A 25,500-nucleotide genomic window follows, 5' to 3' on the forward strand; every position below is an offset into this window, starting at 1 on the left:
CACTTCTAATGCATTTGCAATCTCTTCAGCTCGCTCTTTCAGAATTCTGGGGTGTTACCTTCAGACCCTGAGCTTCCCAAGCACCTTTGCTCAAATAATAAGAGACAACACTCTCACTTCTGCCCTTTGACACATCGTTGGTGTCTTCAACAGTGAAGACTGATGCACAATGCCTCCTCAGTTCATCCACCATTTCTTTTTGCCCCGTTACCACTTTTCTATTGTCATTTTTCAGCAGTCCATCACCCACTCTTGCCTCTATTACTCTTTAGACATCAGAAAAAACTTTTGGTATCTTTATATTATTGGCTTGCTTACCTTCATATTTTACCTTTGCTCTCCTCATTGCACTTTTGTGGGTTTTTAAAAGCTACCAAACCCTCTGTATATCTTTGGAAATACAGTATTGTGGCAATACACATTGTGACGTAGGCGAACCGACTCCGTGTTTATCACAGCAGAGGAGCAGCTGCATCAAGATGGCGCCGCTGGGTTTTGCTTCCCTCGTGGGCATGCATACTCGGCTCCATCATCACATCACTGCCAAAGCAGAGGCAGGACTTGATGGCTGCTTTATTAGGCGCAACATGGGCTTTTTCAAATAAACCAATGGAAACGAAACTGACTCCAGCATGTAGTCTCTGTTCTCATTTCCCCCTCAAAGCTGCCGCTACAGTTGGTGACCCCGACGAGCCAAGACAATTCTGGACTCTATATCATGGACTCTGCAGCAGTCAACACAGTGGCTATAAAATTACTGCCCTTCTGGATGCTTTGCCTACGCACTTGGTTCAGGCAAGCGGAAGCACAATTTCACTTCTGGCAGATTACCTCCGATTCAACAATGTTCTACCATGTTGTCAGCGCCCTCGACCAGCTTTCAAGAAGCTCCTCTTAAGTACTTTCGGCCTGTCCAGGCGCCAGTGCGCCGCCAGGCTCATGCATCTAGACGACCTAGGAGACAGAGCACCATCCGCCCTCATGGACAAAATGCTCACACTGGCAGAGGGCCACAAGCCATGCCTCAAGTTTGAGCAGGCTTTCCTGGAGCAGATGTCAGATGACATACAGCTGCTGTTAGCAGATGAAGATTTCTTGGACCCATGCAAGGTCACGACCAGAGCAGACATCCTGTGGTGCATGCAACATGAAAACAAGTCTGCCATGAACCAGGTATCATGCCCCAACTCAAACTGGGCTCAACTGTGCCCCAGCAAGCCGGCAGAGGCACCAAACACTAACTGGTGCTTTTTATCACCTATGCTGGGGGACACAGGCACAAAAATTCAGGCAACCCTGCTTTTTCCAGAAAACATCCAGGCCAGCCACTGCTAATGGCTACTGCGGCTGGCCACATCAATAGCCTTCTGCATGTCACTGATAAAGTTAGTGGCCGACGGTATCTGGTTGACACGGGTGTCGAACTTAGTGTCATCCCACCAACCACTGGAGACACAAACGTGACCACAGACCCCACGCAAACAACACTACTATCAGAACCTTTGGCACGCGCAACATGCAAATACAGCTCGGCAACGAGAATTTCATGCAAGCTGCGGTGGGCATATCGCTCTTCGGTGTTGTTTTCCTTTGGGTGCACAGCCTGCTAGTGGACATGAAAGCCAAGCGACTATGGCATACCCGGATTTTCCAAACCGTCCAACTCGAAGCTACCGTCACCCGCAACCCAGGCATAGCCATGGTAAGCATCCCTAAGGATGAGAATAGCCACATCCTGGATGAATTCCCGGCTAGCCTCAGGCCGCAATTCACTTCCACCATGCTACAGCACGGGGTGCTACACCACATACTGACACAGGAGCCCCTGTTCCATGCCAAAGCCAGGAGACTTCCCCTACACAAACTGCAGTTGGCCAAAGAGGAATTTTCCCGGATGCAAGAGTTAGTCCGCGGGTTCAACAGTCCGTGGGCATCCCTACTACACATGGTCCGCAAGAACTCAGGCGGTTGGTGGGCCTGTGGGGATTACCGCCTCCTTAATGACTCCACCACACCCAATCGCTACCCAGTCCCACACATACAGGACTTCACTGCTAACCTTCATAGCGCGAAGTTGTTCTCAAAAGTCGATTTACTACGTGACTATCACCAAACCCCAGTCCACCCAGTTGACATTGGCAAGACAGCTATTATCATCCCCTTTGGACTTTTCCAATTTTTCTGCATGCTTTTTGGTGTCAAGAACAAACCTTTCAGCACTTGATGGATGTGGTGGGAAGAGAGTTGGACTTTGTGTTCATCTACGATGACATACGCATCGCAAACAAGGATCAAGGGGAGCACAAGGATCATCTCCGCAAACTTTTCGCTCGCCTATCAAAGTTTGGACTCGTGGTCAACGTGGCAAAGGGCCAATTTGGGAAAGACTCCATGCAGTTCTTGAGCCGCACTATCACCGCAAATGGGGCGGCACCATCGGCAGAAAAGGTTGTAGCCATACTACTGAGATCAGGCTCACCAACCTATAATTTTTTTCTTTTTAAAATATTTTTATTGAGTTAAATATAGTAATCTCATATACACGTTGCATTGACATATCAGAGAAAATATTAAAATGTATACATAATATATAACTGGTAAAAATGCCGTTTTAGTTGCCCATTCAGAGCCAGCTCTTCAGCGCTTGACGTCCTGTTTTGCGGAAACTGCCAAAATGTTTGGCCTGGAAGTCAGCCTGAAGAAAACTGAGGTCCTCCATCAGCCAGCTCCCCACCATGACTACCAGCCCCCCCACATCTCCATCAGGCATACAAAACTCAAAACGGTCAACCAGTTTACCTATCTCGGCTGCACCATTTCATCGGATGCAAGGATCGACAACAAGATAGACAACAGACTCGCCAAGGCAAATAGCGCTTTTGGAAGACTACACAAAAGAGTCTGGAAAAACAACCAACTGAAAAACCTCACAAAGATTAGCGTATACAGTGCCGTTGTCATACCCACACTCCTGTTCGGCTCCGAATCATGGGTCCTCTACCGGCATCTCCTACGGCTCCTAGAACGCTTCCACCAGCGTTGTCTCCGCTCCAACCTCAATATTCATTGGAGCGACTTTATCCCTAACATCGAAGTACTCGAGATGGCAGAGGCCGACAGCATCGAATCCACGCTGCTGAAGATCCAACTGCGCTGGGTAGGTCACGTCTCCAGAATGGAGGACCATTACCTTCCCAAGATTGTGTTATATGGCGACCGTGACAGAGGTGCACCAAAGAAGAGGTACAAGGACTGCCTAAATAAATCTCTTGGTGCCTGCCACATTGACCATCACCAGTGGGCTGATATCGCCTCAAACCGTGCATCTTGGCGCCTCACAGTTCAGCGGGCAGCAACCTCCTTTGAAGAAGACTGCAGAGCCCACCTCACTGACAAAAGACAAAGGAGGAAAAACCCAACACCCAACCCCAACCAACCAATTTTCCCCTGCAACCGTGTCTGCCTGTCCCGCATCGGACTTGTCAGCCACAAACGAGCCTGCAGCTGACGTGGACATTTACCCCTCCATAAATCTTCGTCTGTGAAGCCAAGCCAAAGAAAGAAAAATGTTCTAATTAACAGTTTCCCATTTTTGTTATTAATTGTTAATTAACGTTATTAAGATTAAAAAGGAAAATCACATGAATTACTTTATAAGCAATTTGTTCATAACTTGGTAAAATATCAAATAATATTAATATTGTAGTCTAAGACCCAGCTTACAATTTCCAGGGTTGCCTTTGGAGCCTTTTTTAAACAACAGTGTGATGTGAGCTAACTTTCAGTCCTCCAGCACCTCACCTGTGGCTTAGGACATTTTAACTATTTCTGCAATTTCTACACTAGCCTCCCTCAGGGTCCAAGGGAATATCTTGTCAGGCTTTGGGGATTTATCCACCCTTATTTGCTTTAAGACAACAAGCATTTCCTCCTCTTTAATCTGTATAGATTCCATGACCTCGTTGCTTGTTTTCCTTACTTCCCACGACTCTGCCCATTTCCTGAGTGAATACTGACGAAGAAAAACATTTAAAGATCTCCCTTAGTTTGGTTTGTTGTTCTTTTATTTTAACTCCTGCTGTTTTTCATACAAATGAATATCTTGCAACACAAATGTGGTGGTAAAGAGGGGTCCAGAGTTAGACTGAACCAAAGCAAAGCAGTGGGATTCCTGGTGTAGAGCTGAAGGACTATGAAGCCTAGCTGATGGAGGTCCAAACGGATGACTTCAGCATCTCACTGCAGCAACCTACTGTCCCCACAGGATTCAAGGTAGCCACTATTAACCGAATGCCCAAGAAAGTGATGGTTACTGGACTAAATGACTATTGCCCAGTGGCACCAAAGTCTATGAGTGAGAAGCAATGGAATGCATAAAATCACATCTTCCAGAGATATTGGTCCCATTCCAGTTTTCCTACCATCCAAACCAGTCCACAGATATGGCTGTCGCGTTGACTGTCCACTCCATCCAGATTCACCAAGAGAATGATGCCTCAATTCAACACCCAAATAACAGAGGCTGGTGGATAAACCATTCTCGCAAGGACTCAAAATACTCTCTGCAGATGGATTTTAGCCTTTTTAACCAAAAGACCATAGTCAGTCTAGGTTGGCAGCAAAGCCTTAAGCCCCATCACTCTGAGCACCAGCAGTCAGGGCTGTCTGCTCAGCCTGCTTCTCTTCACCCTGCTGACTTATGAATGCCCTGCCAGATTTAGTTCAAATAAAACCATCAAATTTGTAGATGGTAGAACAGTAGTTGGCCTCATTAGCAACAATGATGAATTGGCTTACAGAGAGGAAGTTGGTTTGTAAAGTGGTGCAAGAACAACATCACAAATCTCAACATGGACAAGACAAAGGAGATGTTTGTGAATTTAGGAGGACGAAGGTTGACCATTCTTCACTATGCATCAATGGTTCTATTGTGGAGAAAGTGGAGAGCATAAAGTTCTTTGGTGTGAAAATAAAGGACGACCTATCCTGGACCCACAACATCTCCTTATTCAGGAAGTTGCAGCAGCACCCAGAATTCCTAAGGTGGTCAAGGAGGGCAAGGCCCTGAACTTGATATTTTACAGGAGCAGAATTGAAAATGTCCTGTTTGACTGCATTATTGCATGGTATAGTAGATGCAGAACATCAATCCAAAAGGATCATCAAAATGCCTGAGAAGATCACTGGGATCTCCCTTTCCTCGACTGACATTTACAGTAAGCGTTGCTTAAAAAGAACTCAAAGAACACCCTTTCTAACTATAAGTGTGTGTGTGTGTGTGTGTGTGTGTGTGTGTGTATGTGAGAGAGTACGTAAGTGAGAAAGAGAGAGTGTGAATGAGTGAGTGGGATAGCGTGCGAGAGAGCACAGGTGCAAGTGCTTGTGTATGCGTAGCGATGAACGTGAGTATGTGATTATTATGTGTACTGTGTTTTGTATATGCACATGCACAGTGGTCTGGAGAAATGGAGTTATGTCAGGTTGTCTTTTTATAGCCAGATGATAATAAACTTGAACATAGATCAGACCAGATAAGTTTGGCAGGTTTCTTTCCTGTTAGAGTATAAATGAATCAGTTTAATTTTACAATAATATAGTAGGTATTTGATTATAGTTATTGATATAAAAAATGGTGGAAACATTGAATTCAGGCCTCTTCTGAGTTAACTGTTCTCTTTCCCCACAAATGCTGCCCGACCCGTTGATAGATTCCACCATTTTCCTTTTATTTCAACTTTTCAACATCATCATTTTTCATTATTTTACCATTAGTAAAAACTAATTGGGATTTTTGAAAAATATATGTAGCTGAGAACCTGAATATAGAATCTATGGTGGGAGCTGAATTTGTGTTGCTAGACTGATATTCCAGGCTTCCAGTTTACCAGACATGTAATTGAGCATAAGCACCACCAATCAAAAAAAAATTAAATCTGGCATGAAATTCCTTGCAAATCTGCTTAAGCTGTATTACACTTGTAAATATCAAGCAAATTTATTTCCATATCCCGTTAAATCCAAAATGCATGCAATATATACCAACTGCAAAATAATTTGGAGCATGAAGAAATCAGTAACTCTGTTTAAATGCACAAGCCCATAACAAAAATATAAAGTAACACTATTTTGAAAACAATAATATTAGTGTGTAAACTAAAAGAATATAAGATAGGCAACTGCACCCAATCCTTATAAACAGTCAAAATAGAAAGAAAAAAAATCATAATTGCTAGTTTAACAAAAATCACCTTCCCAAAGCTGTAAACTTTGTGGTGCCACTGAAGGCCAGATGACTAGACTGTTTGCTTCATAGAGTGGGTTAAGGTACTTTTCCAGTTCTTTTGGTCTATTCAGCCAAGACCATAGAGAGACAGTCTTCTGTTGAAACTTTAGTTTTTGCCTGGAAATAAAGAAAAGTAAATGCCATAATTTTGTCTTTAAAAGTGATCAAGTCAAATAAATTCATATTCACCAGATTTCCACTCATATCTTAACATTTTACATCAGGTATCTGAAAATGTTCTCTGCCACACTAAATAGTGGCTCTTACAGTTGAGTGCTTATTAGTTTCAATGGGCATTGGCCCAAAAAGCAGAGGAGAAGCAGCACAGGAAATCTTAAAAAGCAGCCATTACAGGAGTATATTAAGGCAGACAGGTTTTAGTGGAGTAGTCAGTTTTTAAAATGGCTGCCATGAAGTCTACTACTGATGGCTTCAGTGATAAATGAACTTGAGTGAAGACACCAAGGATCACCAAGACAAGGTACAAGGCCCGATTTTACCTTTATTCTCCCCAAGGACATCGAAGGTAGTGAGAGGTATCTTCCTCCTATTAATTGTAGAAAATCAGGGAAAGGTCAGATACCCCTGTTGAGTTCATTTCCAGTGTGTCCCGCTGAAGTTCTTCTCAGACCACATGGATTGATTGATGCAGCATTTGGACTCACCAATAAGCATACAAAAATCAGAGGGTTGTAGACCAGTGTTTCAGTGAAGTAGTCACACGAATGACTCAGTCAAGCAGATGGGTGACTGCCAAAAGAGGCAGGAAGATAGGTAAGAGTTTCCTTGGATCTCCCCCTCTGCAACAAGTATATTCTTCTGGATACCAGTGGAAAAAAACAATCTCAGAGGAAAATGGCACCAGCACTCTGACCTATGGGACCAACACTCCGGCTATGCTGCAAACTAGGGGAGATTAAGGACCAGCAAATAAATGACAGTGGACTTATTAGTCAGGAAGACAGACAGGTGTTTTTATGGTCAAAAGTGAGCAAGTTCACAACATTGTGAAAGAGAAGAGCAAGCAGCCAAGGGTCATGGTCCATATTGCTACCAACAACATAGGCAGGAAGAGAGCCAAGGCCCCACATTGAGAATTTAGAGAGCTTGGTTGCAAGTTAAAAGACTGGACTTCTAGGGTTGTAATCTCAGTATTACTCAGTGCTGCAAGCTTGCATGGCAAGGAATAGAAAGATAGCACAGTTAACTATGTGGCTAAGGGACGTGCAAGATGAAGGGCTTCAGATTCTTGGACTATTCTGGGGAAGGTGGGACCTGTGCAAGAGGGAAATGTTGCACCTAAACTGGAATGGCATCAGTATCCTTGAGATTTGAAAGTGCAATCCTGGTAGGGTTGAACTAGTCTGCCAAGGGGAAGGGGTTGGACCCAAAGCATCAGTACAGCAGATGCAGCTCATTAAGATGCTGAAGTGGCAAGTTCAGACAGTGGCAAGTCTGAGTATAGGAAGTTGATAGGCCATGGATTGGTAGGTAGGACTAGGATATTATGGCCAATACAGAAACATGCCTAAGAGTGGTGTAGGACTGGCAGCTCAATGTTCCAGGGTATAGATGCTACAGGCAACATGGACGAAGTAGAGAGGAGGTGGGATTAAATATTTGATTGGAACATCATAGCAGTACTTAGGTTATTTTAGGGGATTACGTCGTGAGTCCACATGGTGAAAGAAGAGGATGTTCACATTTGATACGGGCTTCAGTGAATCCAAGGCATTGGTCTTAAAATTAGAAAGAGTTCACTGCCCAATATGTACAACTAAGGTAAAAAATGCTTCTTTCAGATGACTGTTGGATTATCAGTTAAGGATCAATTTCCTACAATTCAATGCAATATTTTTCATAACAAAATCATGAGAATTTCAGGTAAATTCTTCAGGACCCTCTGGAAAATTAGTTTTATAAAAACTTTAAAATCTCAATCAATCCCTCTGGTGGGAGGAAATGATTACATTTTTTCCCACCATTCTGATTAACTTCAAAACCTACAACTTTAATAGAAAACTTAGTGTTGTAAATGCTAATATTTACATTCTTTCTCTACATCTTTAAATTCACTGACAACACTGGTGTTGTCAACACAATATCAAATAACCATGAGAGCATGCAGAAAGGAGACAGTCTATTGGGCTCCTGCCAACATAAAGTCTCTCTCAATGTCTGCACCATAAAGGAGCTGATTATAGACTACAGGATGGGGGGTGGGGTAGACCCCACTCCTCTGTGGACATCCATGCTGCTGACGTGGAGACAGTCAAAAGCTTCAAATTTTTGGGAGTAAATATTTCTAGTGACCTGACCTGCACCAACCATATCAACATGATGGTCAAAAAAATATACAATCACCTCTACTTCCATGGAAGGCTGAGGAAGTTCAACATGTCCCTCACATCCTTTAACATCATCAAATGCATCCTATCTGGATGCATCGCAGCTCAGTATGGGACAAGATCTACTCAAGATCAGATGGTAGTGAACACAACTCAGAACATCACAAAAATTTCCCTCCTCACCATTTACACTTCCCACTGCCCTGGAATGGTCAGCAACAAACTGAAGGACCCATCCCACTCACCACTACTCTGTTCTCTCACCGTTCATCAGAGAGAAGACTCATGAATATGAAATTACATACCAGATTTAAAAAACATTTTTTTCTCCAGAGGCATCAGACTTCTGAATGAACCACTTAAATAATAATAATTTCCAATAAGTGGCGATTCTAACTTGCACATAGGAAAAAGAATCTCAGGGTTGTATATATGTACAATAAATCTGAAATTATTTCATGCTGCCCTTTCACTACACATAGTAAAGTGTTGCTCTTATCTGGCGCTCTGTGGTCCGACAATTCCCGTGGTCTGGCATGTTTAGATAAGCACTGCTTAACGTCTGTTCGGACAATATCCAAACACATACATGTCCATGGTCCTATAATTATTCAGTTGCCACAAGCAAGTCCGCAGCAATTTATAAAAAGCGATTGCTAGCTATAGGAAATTGTATACTGTTTACAAAAACTGATCTGACTGCCCCGCTCTCTCCCCACTGGCCTGTATCAGTCCCCACACTGATCCCACTGTCCCACTCTCTGCCCACAGTCCCGTGTCAGTCCCCACACTGATCCCACTGCCCCGCTCTCTGCCCACAGTCCCGTGTCAGTCCCCACACTGATCCCACTGCCCCGCTCTCTCCCCACTGGCCTGTATCAGTCCCCACACTGATCCCACTGTCCCACTCTCTGCCCACAGTCCCGTGTCAGTCCCCACACTATCCACTGCCCTGTTCTCTCCCCACATTCCCATGTCGGCCCCCACATTAATCCTACTGCCCCGGTCTCTCCCCACAGCCCAGCTCTCTTCCCACACTGATTCCTACTTATAAATAAACTTTATAGGTACACTACAGTATCCCATACAGATTTGCTAAGTATATAATATGGTGTTTGCACAATGTCAACATCGCTTGACACCCAATTTCATTGAACGTATCGTCGATGTTAAGCGGTGCATACCTCATACAAATTCCTTACAAAGAGCACAGGACTCGAACCCCAGTTCCAATGGTTGGCACTGTAAAGTTGAATCTTCCGCCGTCAGTACAAACTCCATATAGAAAGTGTGAAACTCGAACCTACAGCCGTCAGTACAAACTCCATATAAAAGTGTGAAACTCGAACTTGAACCTACAGCTGGTGCTGTAAAGGCATTGAGCTAACTGCTATGCTAAGCGTGCCACTCCACTGTATTATTTCCTGTTTTAAGCTTTGTTCTACCTTTGATATGTTTACATATGGGGTTCCCTTCAGGGTCAATTTCTGGATCTTCTTAGCCTGCTTCATCTGGTTTTAAGTGACCAACTCTGGACAAGTTAATCCAAAGAATGACAAATATTCTGGAAAAAAAAGCATCCACATAATCTTCTGGATCTGTGATGCATTAGATTTTCCAAATCTCAGACTTTACCTCATTAATCTTAAATTGAAGTTGCAGATGTTATGCAGGAATTCAAGAGGCTTCCATCAACTCTCACTTACCATAGCTGCAAAAAAATATCTGCCTCACCCTGTCTGTCTTTAAATATTAATTTGTTACAGCCACCTTTGTCTTTCCCTCGTCAAAATTCTCACTCTATGACACTATATTCAAGGGGTGATGTACTAAAAACGTACTTGTCTAAAAGAAGGCATCTTCTCCTGCATGGGATTATAATTCAACTCCTGCACAAACTTCAAATTCTGATTTAAAAAAATGTTACCAATTTATCTGCCACTCATACCTTTTACAACTTTGGGTACACTTAAAAAAAAAGACAAAAATTGCTTACTATTAAGAATATTCTAACCTTGGGACAACTTTAGAAATCCATACACTACATTAACAATTATATACACACAAGTAAAAATAGTCTTTGGCAAGCCCATTGATAGAATATCATTCAAGACTGTTTCCGTGCTGTAAACGGTTATATGGTGAAGAGTGAATCCTCAACCAAACGGTAATTTTGACATGAGACAATCACTTTTGATACATTTTAAAGGAATGGATGATGTCAGGCACACCTCAAGGTAAAATCAAGGATCTGCAATGCTCACAAGCCACAAATAAAATTAAAGAAGAACAAAAGGAACCCTTAAAGCTAAACTTACTCTATAAATGTATATTGACCATTGGCTACATATAACATGGAGAAGTTCTTGTTCTCATAGCTACAAAAGAATATGAAAATTAAAGGCAGAAAATGATTCAAGATTGAGGGAAAAACGAGGAGTCACGTGATGGAGTAGTGGCCGGACGGTGAACTCCAGCCCTCTCCAGAAAAGTCGGGAAAAACAAAGGAAAACACAAAGCCACAGAAATAAAAGTTACAGAAAAGTGAGTATAAAGGTGGAAAGAAGATGGCGACAAAAAAAGAAAAATCGAAAGCAACGGTAAGAAGAGAGGAAGAGAAGACAAAGGAGGAAAAAGGTGAAGGCCTTACCTGTCCGAAGAGGCCCGCTGCGGAGAGAGAAACCCGCTCCCTCAGGTCGGTAAATAATGGACTACAAAAATGGCTCGCAGAGCCGAGTAAAAGTGCGCAACCGCGCATGCGCGATACTTCGCGCATGCGCGATGCGAATGAAAAAAAAAACACCGACGGGAGGAGGGACCAGCTGGGGAGTCGATCTCCACAGCCGGCAACGACAGCTGCAGAACACCTGCAGCAAGAAGAGACCACAGAAGACAATAGAAACAAGAAAGAAGAGGAGGAAAGGGCACCAAAGAAACAACAGATGGTCAACCCAGAGGAAGAAGAAGAGGAAGAGGAAGAGTACAGGGAAATAGAAGAAGAAAAGAAAGGCAAGGTAAAGGATATACTTGCTCTTATTAAAGGATACATGGAGTCATTTAAAGAATGGCAAACACAGGAATTTAAGGATTTAAGAAAAAGAATAAACAACACAGAAGAGAAAATAAATAAAATGGAGATGACCTTAACAGAAATGGGAAAGAAAATGGACAAGATGGAAGAGCGGGCAGTAGCAGCAGAAATGGAGGTAGAAGACTTAAAAAAGAAATTGGAGAAATCTAATAAAAAAACTAAAGAGACACAAGAACTACTAGCTCAAAAAATAGATACAATGGAAAACCATAACAGAAGAAATAACATAAAGATAGTGGGCCTTAAGGAAGATGAAGAAGGCAAGAATATGAGGGAGTTTATAAAAGAATGGATCCCTAAGACCCTAGGATGTCCAGAACTACAGCAAGAAATGGAAATAGAAAGGGCACATAGAGTATTGGCCTCTAAACCACAACCACAACAAAAACCAAGATCTATTGTAGTAAAATTCCTAAGATATACTACAAGAGAAAAGGTACTGGAGAAGACAATGGAAAAAGTAAGAGAGGGCAACAAACCACTGAAGTACAAAGGGCAAAAAATCTTAATTTATCCAGATATAAGTTTTGAACTCCTAAAGAAGAGAAAAGAGTTCAATACAGCAAAGGCGATTTTATGGAAGAAAGGGTATAAATTTATACTAAAGCATCCAGCGGTATTGAAAATATTTATTCCAGGACAACAAAACAGACTATTCTCGGATCCAGAAGAAGCACGAAAATTTGCAGAACAATTACAAAAATAGACTGAGGGAGGAAGACGGGTAATGAGAGTTAAAATGATCACGATTGATATGTATGTGGGTAAAGACAAAAATAGACTGAGGGATGAAGACGGGTAATGAGAGTAAAAATGATCACGATTGATATGTATGCGGGTAAAGAGGTATAAGAGTGAATAGAGACAATGAGCATACATGAATGTATCTGTGCTTAGAGGAAAATATAGATAGTATAGACAAGAATTAAATAAGGGAAGGTAATGGAATAGAGAGAATAAGGAGGGAATTAAAAGAGTGACCTTTGTGACATATGAAAAGTGAAATCTTTTCTGGGGGAGGCGGGGTGGGGGGAAATAGCGGTCACTGCAAAATCAGTTGACGCTTGCGAGTGGATTCGTAAATCCAAATGGAGAGGGGAGATGTGGTTGTCCGACAAGGGATAAAGGACAACTCAGGAGGTGAAGGGGAGATTGGGGATAAATAAGATAGAAATAGGAGAATAAGGAAAATGTTGGATGTTGTAGGAATGTTGTCTTATAAAGAGTTGAAAATAAGAAAACAGAAATGGAAAAGGAGGAAAGGTAATGATGGAAAAACGGAAAGAGAAGATAAACAAAATATAAAAGGGCTACGCTGAACTATATGTCTTTAAATATTAATGGAATACATAACCAAATTAAAAGGAAGAAACTACTAAATTTAAATGAATAAATGTATTCCATTAGAAAAAATAACATATAGGTTAAAAAATAATATTGAAATATTCGAACAAGTATAGGAGCCTTACATTAAATACAATAGCGAAAACCTACCGGGGACAAACATTACCTAAGTTGATGGAAGGAGAAGGAAAGAAAAGAATGGACTCAGTAGAATTTCTGGTGTAATTTTGTTGAATGACAACATTGTCTGACTGGCTTAATGCAACCTAGATTGTATACCTAAAATGGATGAGAGGGGGGGGTGGGGGGGTGGTTTGGGAGGAAAGGGGGGGGAAGAAAAAGTCACTGTATATGTGTGAAAAAGAAATAGTGTATATCATGGCTAATGTGATTTATGGTGTGAAAAATAAAAAATTTTAAAAAAAAAAGATTGAGGGAAAAACTACTCATCATGTTACAGAGGAACCCTACAATGTCACAAAGTATTTCTATTCCAATTACCACTTACCTTTCATTTTCATTATTGCCCAAGAAGGTCCCAAATTGAGAGGCATAAGCATGTTCAAACAACACGATTAGGAACTGTTCATTAAACTCAAATGAACATGGAAATTGGCGCTGAATTTGCCAGCAACAATCCAAAAAGAGAAGAAATGTAGGAGCTTCATTCTTCTGCTTGGAATTAGAATAGGCTGACTGAGCACATCGCTGCTGGAATGGATGGCCGGCCTAGAACAAATTTGCAAAATAAATGCAATATTTTCAGTTTTTAAAATTTTCCATACAATGCAGAAGGGCTAATGACATCAAGCAACCAATATTCATGACAATTAAAAAAAATAGCACTTCACGATCCTCAAACTAGCATTGATTTTTAATAAGATCATGGATAACCTAATTAAGGCCTTAACTCCATAACCTTCAATCCCACAGTAGACAAAAATATCTCCATTTCAAATTTTAACATATTCAGTGATTCAGCCGTCACGTTTCTTGGTGGGGATAGAGAATTTTTTAAAGATTTACAATCTTCAAAAATTCCTCAGATGTGTCTCAAAAGGACAACCTTTTATCCTGAAACTATGCTGCTAGTTCGAGATTCATGCATCAAGAAGAATCCTCTCAAATGGAATAACTTTATAGTTGAGATTTCTACATCATAATCAAAGTAAAATTACTGGCCTCTCTTTCCTCCCACATTCCATCCCAATATTAAGCCTCTCATCCTTACCATATTTTAACTTCTTAACTTGGCAGCCGTTGCCTTGGTAAAATGTTGCAATAAGAAATTAAACTGGTGGATCTATCATGCAAAGATGGCGAAAAGACAACAAGAGTGACAATAAAAGGAATGTTGAACCTTGGCATTACATCTTCCACCAGCAAACTTTTAATGTAAAAGTAGCAAGTAATCAGAAAGCTGTTGTTGACTCAAGGCAAGGAGTCCATGAAGGCTCCAGGAGACTGGCACAAGTCTAGCTGAAAGGGTACCACATTTTGGAACCGGGATTCAAGAGGGAGTCGAGGGCGCTGAGAGCATCCTGATAGTGTTGGAGGTTTGGATCTGGAGTTCAGGTTGCCGATGATTTGGAATGAAAGCTGTGGAAGCACTGGAGGTGAGTCTACAACTCTGGGGGGCAATGTCTTTTGCTTCTCTCTTAATGTAGAGGGAACCGATAATAAATCTTTGTCTGCTTTACAGTAGATGAAAGAAAATTTCATGTAATATCACATTTTCTGTTTTATTACATGACAGTAAAAGAATATTGAAGTTTGATGGTTAATTAATTTTCCTCACGTTTTTAAACTGTTACCCAATCCATTACAACAATACTGATTAAAATTCAAATAATGGTTACATCTTTTAAAAGGACAATTTCAGTAGCAAAAGCCGCCACATTCGATCCATTATACCTGCAACCATTCATGCTCTATTAAGGCCTCAAATCCATTAATTGTTCTTGATTGAGGATCTAGGATGATGTGGGCAAGAGAGGTGACTTGCAAAGTGGAGTCAATCCCTTCACTGCCGTGAACCAATACAGATGCACCTTCCCTAAAACAGGAAAAACAGAATGCATGTTGGTAAAGAAGAAAGATTGAATTACCTCAAGAAAAGCATAATATTGAAGTATGGGAAAAGTTATGTTCTGGAACTATAAAGAATACAATAAACACAAGGTTACGCATGATACAGTATAATTGGTTACACAGGGTATATATTACTCATCAAAAAAAATTTTTAAATAGGATTCAACATTATCAGATAGATGTTTTCGCTGTAAGAAGGAAATAGGAACAAGATTACATGCAACTTGGGCATATAAAAAAGTGAATACATTTTGGGAAGAACTAAATAAGATACTAAATAAAATTACAAAAAATAACATACCAAAAAAACCAGAGATATCTCTTTTAAGTAACATAAGAAGTAGAGAATTAGGCCTCAAATTGGATAAAGTGCAAAAAAAATTCATTATGACAGCCTTAGCTATAGCAAAAAAATGTATAATGCCAACTTGGAAAATGGAAGAGAGCCTGAGTATACAGTAATGGAACAAGGAAATGAATAAATGTATTCCATTGGAAAAAAAAACATAATTTAAAAAATGAAGTCACAATGTTTGAACAAATTTGGGAACCATACATGGAACATATCAGAGAGAGCTTGCCTACGACCTCCATCCCCTAGAATGAGAAAGAAAATTATAAGAAGACAAAACGACTAGATTCATATTCAGTGTGTAATAAATAGATGATGCATTTTTCTTGTTTATTTTCCTTTGTGAAGATATTGTTTTATGGTTTTATTATATTGTATATGTTGAATATTTATGGGTTTTGGAGGGGGGTGGATATAGGGGAGGGAGGGAAAGGGAGAAAAAAAAGGGAGAAAAGATCACTGTGTAAATTTAATGAGAAACATTTGTACATATTTTGGTTGATATGGTTCATAGTGTGAAAAATAAAAAATTATTTTAAAAAAAGAAAAGCATAATGTTGAACACACAGTTTAACAATCACTGAGCCTAATAAACACCAAATTATTTCTCCCCAATGATTGATATGAAACACAGTTAGCAAAGCAGTTAGCCAACACTATTAAAGCGCCAGCAACCGGGGTTTGATTCAGCGGAATCTGTAAGGAGTTTGTACATTTGCCCAGTATCTGTGTGGGCTTCATTTGGGTGCTTTGGTTTCCTCCCACCCTCCAAAATGTATGGTTAATTGGGTGACATGGGTTTAAGTGGGTGGAATCAGCTTCTAACTTGTTCTAAATTTTTTTAAAAATTAAAACAAAATCTTGCAGATCCAAATAAAAAGTTGCCAGGGACTATATTTGCTGGAATTGAGAATAACAGGGGATCTTATTGAAACGTACAAAATTATGAAAGGGATAGATAATACAGAAGCAAAACAGTTCTTTCCACTGTTAGGCAAGGTTAAATCTTGGTGACACAACCTCAAGATTCAGAGTAGTAGATTTAGGCCAGTGGTGAGGAGGTATTACTTTTCCTAGAGAGTAGCAAATCTGTGGAATTCACTGCCCAAGCAAGGAGTAGATGCTGTCTCATTAAAGATGCTTAAAACACAGTTCCCCTAGAATGCATGAAATATATCTAAGTGTTATGGGGAAAAAGAAAACAATAAATGAAAATCAAAAAATGCAAACTCTGGAAATCTGAAACATCAGAAAACATTGGAAAAACTCATGTCAAATGGAAAGAGAAACAGTTAATGTTTGGCTATATGACTCTTTGGCAGAACTGGAAAATTGAGATACATCCAACAATCTGCTGGAGGGACTCAGCAGGTTGAGCAGCATCATTGGGAGAAGAAGAATTGTTGAAATTTTGGGCCAGACCCTTCATCAAATCTTGATCCCAGTAACCCAAATCTCGATGAAGAGTTTTGGTCCAAAATATTGACAATTCTTTTTGTCCCACTGATGGTCCTCAACCCACAGATCCTCCAGCAAATTGCTTGTGGCTCTCAATTCCTGTATCCTGTGTGACTCGTTCAAGTTTATTATCATTAGATTGTACATACACAACCTAATAAAATAGCATCTCTCAATATAGTGTGCACACATACAACTACAAAAGAGATGCACATTAGTTTCAGTAGGAGAGGTGAGGAGGAATGTGTTGAACCAGTGCAATAGGATGAATCAAAATAGCTTATCAACACATATTACCAGTACATTAAGCTTCTTTGTCTGTACAGTGAATGGTTATATGGTTAAATGGGATGATCTGTCTGGCAGGATGAATTTAACAAGTAGGACAAGAAAAATTGAGTCCATGTGATAAAACAAAAGCAGAAGGTGAAAAATGCTGGAAAAAATAAGTACCGTATATTTGGGCTTATAGGTCAACCCCCATTTAATTTGATTATTTTTGAGGGCTTTACGACTCGACCTACGCCAAAATATACGGTAGGTTAGACACCATCTATGGAAAGATAGAGTTGACATTTTAGAGAAAAAGGAACCCTCATCAGACCTCAGAGGAAAAAAAAAAGGTTTGTTTAGCTCATAGCAAAATGGATTAAACAAAGAGAATGAAGACATATGGCAGAAGAGACAAGGTCAAACTACTATTGTTGTGTAATTTGTTAATGGCATAATTCTGATGGAGTGGAATGGACCTACCAGGTCAGATTACTCTCGGGAAAGAAAAAAAGGATGGAGGACTCTTTTGTCAAGAAGAAATATCTTGTTATTTGAAGTTACAGAATCTAATGTTAAGTCTAGAATGCTGCAACATGTCAAAAGAGATGAGATGTTGTTGTGGACAGAAACAGTAAAATGGAAGAGAAAAGTACATAGGCTAATTTGGAAAGTTTGCAGATAACACAAAAGTCATCAACAATGGGGCAAATAATAGACATGGGGAGTGTTTGCTGAAAAGGCACATGACAAGAAACTTAGCATAGAAGAAGTGTGTCGTATTAGGAAGAATGATGAATCAACACTTCAACAATACAATGTGGGGGCAGGAGGGGAAAGAGGATTTGCTCAGAAATCCTCAAAGAATTTTAATCCAAAATTCATTGTTAGAAAAAGTCGTCGAAACACATTCAAGAGAATTAATGGTTGAAAGTACTCCATCAGATTAACTGGACAGGATGATCCAAGAGTATTTCCTAGAACGATGCTCCATTATGAAACAAGATCTTACCTGTCAATACATTGTGCAGCTAGGCAAGCAGTGGTTAATATTTCTTTTATGTGGGTCAACCAGCTAGAAGCCTCCAGTTTGCTCAGCCATCTATCCATATTGTGGGATTGGTCATTTGAAGCTTCGACCAGTTTAATTAAACTCTCCTGAAGAATGTGGTACCTGATGAAATAAAAACACACAAAATGCAACCATGCAAGTTTCTTATACTTAGGGTAGACAGCAGCAATACACAAAACACTTAAGGATCAGTGGGACAGTATTTTTGCCCAACAATCAAATCACTATACTTGCCTGATATTTTATGCAATCATCCTATTATAGCATTTACCAGGGCAAAACAACTACCATACTGTATTGTAGACATTAAGTTTTCCACCTTTTCCTTTGAGCACATTTAAAATAATACACAATTTTAGCCAGTTTACAAGGCAATGAATGATACTGGAGTCTCAGCCTTCACATTTGCAAAATTTAAAATTTCAACCATAACCTTTTTCTGACAGACACTTGAGATATATATGTGGCTAGAGGCTCAAATATTTACGATATCAAGTTTCAATACTACAGACTCAATGCAAATAGATTTTGTTTAAAATGTAAGCACCCTTTGAACTGGAGATAATATTTTTGTTTGGAATAAATACAGTAAAACTCTGATTATCCACGATCTGACCATTTGGCAATCTCAATTGTTCAGATGGCAATTTTGCTTCACTCAACCAAGACTCACTTGGGACCAGTTCCTGAACTCACCTGAATAATGCTGAATAACATACTTAAAACCTGACTAAAAGTCTTTTCAGGAATGACATTCAATAGGTCAGAAAATTCACCAGTTCATCATGCTGATGAGGGTCTATTTGAGTTATGGATTCCTTGCCAATTTATAGCGGAACTGTTATTTCAACCACGTTATTTACATTTTTATGTCATTACTTTCATGTTGAAAGACAAGTTTTTTCTATTATGCTTTAAGCATTCTGACAAACCTTCACTTCCACTGACCTTATTTCTCCCATTAGCCCAAATATAAAAGTAAGCTTTTAGTTTTATGAAAAAATCAAATGAGAATAATGTTTGCATGGTTTTAAATAATGACATTGAAGAACTAAAAACTACAATTACACCAATTGGGCAATTTTATCTTTCCACATTTTAATCATTGCTGTCAAATTTATTTATTTTACACATTTATAACAAAATAATACATATCAGTGAAATTTATAAAATCAAAATGCATAGTGGACAATAGGTGTAATAAGAGAATGGTCATGTGTACTACAGTAAAACTATGATAATCTGATACCTTAGTATTCAGAAATCCCAATGGTTCATCTTTTGGCTCATCAGGGCCCTATTCTCACACTCATTTTATTTTTGTTCCCATTCTACTTTTTGAACACAGTTTTGTTTTCCCACACATGTTTGAAACTCACTTTGTACACTGGGAAATGTATCATACAAATGAGAAAAATCTTAAAAAGGCCAAATTCAAAGAGTGTTGGAACAGTGTCTCATAGTTTGTAAAATCTGCTTGGTTGACACGAAATTCCTAAAAGGTGCCAGATTATCTGAGTTTTACTGTTCTACACTTGTTGCCCAGAGTTACATCCTTCTAAAATTGCCACGTGCTTTGTCATCTCTCATATGAACAAGTGTCTTGGTTGTGATATGGTTATATTCCAAGCAGTCCATCATCAAATGGTCTCTATTAAAACTATCTCTCTTTACACCTTCCTGTCAATTTCATCTATTCAGAGGTTTGCATTCTTTCTGATTCTGGCATTTATGTCACCCATGAAGATTGGTGCTGGACTCCTTCCTAGATGCAGGTCAGATCTTTTAGAAGAAGTGCTTTCTTGGCCTCATCAGCAGTTCAGATGGTTCAGCACAAGCACCTGGTAAACTACTGCGTTTATTTCAATTAGAGCAAGCTGGACTGTCATATTTGCATATCACATTGAGTATATTTTTAAAAAAAAGATATTGGACTAGCTCATTCACAATTCTAAATCCTTGAGGTAGCGTTTTTTTGTCTAGTTTGCTATTATTCAAGATGTATCCGACATCCCGTCTTTTGATCTGGCCATTTCCCACTGGTCATGTTTCACTCAGGTTATCACCATTTGTTAAATTACATTTTTTTAAAAAATCTTACTTTATTACTTAAAATGGGAGATAAGAAAGGAGGGCACCATTTACTGCATGATAGTTTTATGATGACATATTACTTTCCTCACAAATAATGTGGACATTAAAAAGCTCAAGTATGGTTTATAAATCATAAAATGTATTCAATGTATCGTATGGAATGAACCAAATTGTTGTTCTCCTTTCATGACAATTTGGATGATCCTAAGCGTGCATTTCTGTCAGTAATGTTACTCCAAAAAACTTCATTTTGCATCCATGAACAGATACTTATCAAAAGCAGCACAAATTCAACAGCTGTGATTTTTATTTACCTCTCAATGGACTTGTGAATTCGTCTCCACTGAGGGTAATGTGCTTCCTGTTCAAAGCCACCTCCTTTAGTTCTGGCTTGCTGAGCAGCAGTAATTGATCTGGTATCAATTATATAACCACGTTTCCCAGGCCGTAAAGTGGCATTAATCAATCTTTCATCTTCCTTGCACCGTCTTCCATTGGTTCCAGTCAAAGGTTGCGCACTGTGCATCATTACCTTAAAATGTTTCATTATTAAATTGAATTTTTTTTTAATGGCTATGGTTAAATAAATAACGTCATTATAAGATAATCAATCAGAAGTAATACCATAAATTTGATTCCGTTTAAATATTTGTCTGTCCCAGTGTTTCAGAAGCAATTTTTTTTTGCTTGCTTATTACTTAATGAATTGGGATTTTATAATCCCATTGTGAGTAGTGAAGCTCACTGTCGACTTTGACGTAAACTTCCCAGCGAGTGCAAGCTACAATCTATCCTATTGGTTGTGTAGCTCATCAATAGAGTTTTTTCACAGACAACCAGTAAGTACTAAATTTTAAATGACAACTTTATCTAATCCAGAGCAAAATGAAATAATATCGACAAACAAGATTAAGGTAGAATCTTAAGTGTCAAGTTTTTTTAAAAAAGATATGCAAAGTAAATAGTTTAACAATAAACTGAGGGAGTTACAGTCACAATTTTCTTCAAGGCTTTTAGGGCCAGAATGGAGATTATGCCATAATTATGAACAATGCTTTTACCATAATTATGAATTGTTTGCCATTAAAAAACAATGTTACTTCACATTCAGATGGTTTTCCTCCATTGCATTCAACAGCAGGAATATTTCATGAATTGTTCAAGTTTGTCAGTTTTCCTCAACCACACTGAATTTGCTTACAACACTAGATCCTGGAAAGCAGCAAGGAATTGCTCATAACAATTTCTGGATTCTAAAGCAACAGGAGCATATAAAAACTCGATTATTAGGCTTTTGTGGCCTCTATTAATGTCACTTAAAATTCCAGACCATATTAGAGTACTCCAATGTTTCTTTTAATATGTGTTGCTTCTAATTTTTTTTAAAGTTTAATGAAGAAAACTTCTACCAGCAAACCCAAGCAATATTAGAAATGTTCAAGTACTTGAAATTTGAATTAAACCATCTTGGTGATGCATACTTATTCCCAGATTTTTGGATGCAGATTGCTATTTAATGTGGTTCATCATTTCAAGCAGCACCAAAACCTCCATTCCAATACCAAAACATCTTTTTAGGAAATTGGGACTTCCTTAATGCCATACATTAGCAGAGTATACTGATACAGATCAAATCCTTCAGTCACACTTTACATTTTCTTCCATTAAAAAAAAAGCAAAGAAAAAGAGTGAACAGAGACATGACAACACATTTTCAAGTTGGGTTTTCAAAAGGCTGCCTTACAAATTCCCCAGATTTCTGTTTTCTTCCTACTTCTATTGTCAATTTATGTAAACTTCTGAGGAAAATGTTAATTTCATTAGCTCATAATGCTTCTCAGAAATTAGTGAGGTTGACCATACAGCAATCTACCATAATCCTCACCCCAATACCATGATCAACAGTTCTTAAAGTATGATTAGCATCACAAGTTTCCTAGATGAAAAAGAAAGCAGACTTTAACTAACTGCCACTCCATAGTGATTGAGCAACCTTTTCCATGAAAATGCTCCATCTTTCACACCTGTCTTTCATAGTCAGGTCTTACAGCTGGTAACATTGCTGGTTTCAGTCAATGTCAGGTATTTTCATTTTGCCAAGTTGCTCCTTGCCTGAAGCCCACTAGAGGTGTTATATTTTATGCCCTATGGCGAGGAGGTCTATGACAGGTTGAACTAAAACATATTTATTTTATTTATTGTATTAGGCAATTTAAAAACTCAATAATAATTTTGAAAATGATCTGCCATCTTTTTCCTGATGTTTAGCAAGTTTAGCATTTAGGTGAACAGATGTAGCTAAAAACTAAGTATTGCATTCCTAAAATTCCATTAACACTAGTGCACCATTTACAATTAAAAATCAACAGTTTGAAGAGGCTGCAAAGCCTGCTACTGACCCATTCGCTTGCATATACTGAGAGGCAATTCTTTTTTTTTTTAAATTTAATTTTTTTATTTTTCACACCATAAATCACATTAGCCATGATATACACAATTTCTTTTTCACACATATACAGTGACTTTTTCTCCACCCCCCCCTTTCCTCCCAAACCACCCCCCCACCCCCCCCTCTCATCCATTTTAGGTATACAATCTAGGTTGCATTAATCCAGTCAGACAATGTTGTCATTCAACAAAATTACACCAGAAATTCTACTGGGTCCATTCTTTTCTTTCCTTCTCCTTCCATCAACTTAGGTAATGTTTGTCCCCGGTAGGTTTTCGCTATTGTATTTAATGTAAGGCTCCTATACTTGTTCGAATATTTCAATATTATTTCTTAACCAATATGTTATTTTTTCTAATGGAATACATTTATTCATTTAAATTTGGTAGTTTATTCCTTTTAATTTGGTTATGTATTCCATTAATATTTAAAGACATATAGTTCAGCGTAGCCCTTTTATATTTTGTTTATCTTCTCTTTCCGTTTTTCCATCATTACCTTTCCTCCTTTTCCATTTCTGTTTTCTTATTTTCAACTCTTTATAAGACAACATTCCTACAACATCCAACATTTTCCTTATTCTCCTATTTCTATCTTATTTATCCCCAATCTCCCATTCACCTCCTGAGTTGTCCTTTATCCCTTGTCGGACAACCACATCTCCCCTCTCCATTTGGATTTGCGAATCCACTCGCAAGCGTCAACTGATTTTGCAGTGACCGCTATTTCCCCCCACCCCGCCTCCCCCAGAAAAGATTTCACTTTTCATATGTCACAAAGGTCACTCTTTTAATTCCCTCCTATTCTCTCTATTCCATTACCTTCCCTTATTAATTCTTGTCTATACTATCTATATTTTCCTCTAAGTACAGATACATTCACGTATGCTCCTTGTCTCTATTCACTCTTATACCTCTTTACCCGCATACATATCAATCGTGATCATTTTTACTCTCATTACCCGTCTTCATCCCTCAGTCTATTTTTGTCTTTACCCACATACATATCAATCATGATCATTTTAACTCTCATTACCCGTCTTCATCCCTCAGTCTATTTTTGTAATTGTTCTGCAAATTTTCGTGCTTCTTCTGGATCCGAGAATAGTCTGTTTTGTTGTCCTGGAATAAATATTTTCAATACCGCTGGATGCTTTAGTATAAATTTATACCCTTTCTTCCATAAAATCGCCTTTGCTGTATTGAACTCTTTTCTCTTCTTTAGGAGTTCAAAACTTATATCTGGATAAATGAAGATTTTTTGCCCTTTATACTCCAGTGGTTTGTTGCCCTCTCTTACTTTTTCCATTGTCTTCTCCAGTACCTTTTCTCTTGTAGTATATCTTAGGAATTTTACTACAATAGATCTTGGTTTTTGTTGTGGTTGTGGTTTAGAGGCCAATACTCTATGTGCCCTTTCTATTTCCAATTCTTGCTGTAGTTCTGGACATCCTAGGGTCTTAGGGATCCACTCTTTTATAAACTCCCTCATATTCTTGCCTTCTTCATCTTCCTTAAGGCCCACTATCTTTATGTTATTTCTTCTGTTATGGTTTTCCATTGTATCTATTTTTTGAGCTAGTAGTTCTTGTGTCTCTTTAGTTTTTTTATTAGATTTCTCCAATTTCTTTTTTAAGTCTTCTACCTCCATTTCTGCTGCTACTGCCCGCTCTTCCATCTTGTCCATTTTCTTTCCCATTTCTGTTAAGGTCATCTCCATTTTATTTATTTTCTCTTCTGTGTTGTTTATTCTTTTTCTTAAATCCTTAAATTCCTGTGTTTGCCATTCTTTAAATGACTCCATGTATCCTCTAATAAGAGCAAGTATATCCTTTACCTTGCCTTTCTTTTCTTCTTCTATTTCACCATACTCTTCCTCTTCTTCTTCCTCTGGGTTGGCCATCTGTTGTTTCTTTGCTGCCCTTTCCTCCTCTTCTTTCTTGTTTCCATTGTCTTCTGTGGTCTCTTCTTGCTGCAGGTGTTCTGCAGCTGTCGTTGCCGGCTGTGGAGATCGACTCCCCAGCTGGTCCCCCCTCCCGTCGGTGTGTTTTTTTTCATTCGCATCGCGCACTTTTACTCGGCTCTGCGAGCCATTTTTGTAGTCCATTATTTACCGACCTGAGGGAGCGGGTTTCTCTCTCCGCAGCGGGCCTCTTCGGACAGGTAAGGCCTTCACCTTTTTCCTCCTTTGTCTTCTCTTCCTCTCTTCTTACCGTTGCTTTCGACTTTTCTTTTTTTGTCGCCATCTTCTTTCAACCTTTATACTCACTTTTCTGTAACTTTTATTTCTGTGCCTTTGTGTTTTCTCTTGTTTTTCCCGACTTTTCTGGAGAGGGCTGGAGTTCACCGTCCGGCCACTACTCCATCACGTGACTCCTCCCTACTGAGAGGCAATTCTTTAGGAAAACAAAATGTAACTGCTTTGAAATGCAGACCAACAGGAAGTTCTTCTTTGATTGAAGTTCCTCCAACACAACTGGAGAGCTTTAACTTATTCTGAACTTTTAGAATGCAACTGGCATGATCCTGATGAGGCAGAACAATGGCACCATACATCCCCAGGAATGCCAATGACAAGTGCTGCTCAAAATAGCCTACAGATTCAGCTTCAGGTTAAGCATCTACTCAAGGAGCCTCATTAAGATGAAA

At 39.2% G+C, this 25,500-nt stretch overlaps 1 protein-coding gene across 2 annotated transcripts in view; it reads right to left on the reverse strand.

Moving 5' to 3' along the window:
• Window positions 1-25,500, reverse strand: part of mtmr9 (myotubularin related protein 9) — a 72,071-nt gene that overhangs the window by 6,283 nt on the left and 40,288 nt on the right. For both annotated transcript variants that reach the window (XM_069886624.1, XM_069886623.1), the window contains exons 5-9: window positions 20,718-20,935; window positions 18,250-18,411; window positions 14,981-15,122; window positions 13,575-13,795; window positions 6,249-6,400 (exon numbers count right to left, since the gene is read on the reverse strand). In XM_069886624.1, coding sequence (XP_069742725.1) covers window positions 6,249-6,400; window positions 13,575-13,795; window positions 14,981-15,122; window positions 18,250-18,411; window positions 20,718-20,935 — 895 coding nt within the window. The remainder of the gene's footprint in view (window positions 1-6,248; window positions 6,401-13,574; window positions 13,796-14,980; window positions 15,123-18,249; window positions 18,412-20,717; window positions 20,936-25,500) is intronic.

Source organism: Narcine bancroftii, chromosome 6 (genome assembly GCF_036971445.1).
Source record: "Narcine bancroftii isolate sNarBan1 chromosome 6, sNarBan1.hap1, whole genome shotgun sequence".
NCBI classification, from domain to species: Eukaryota; Metazoa; Chordata; class Chondrichthyes; order Torpediniformes; family Narcinidae; genus Narcine; species Narcine bancroftii.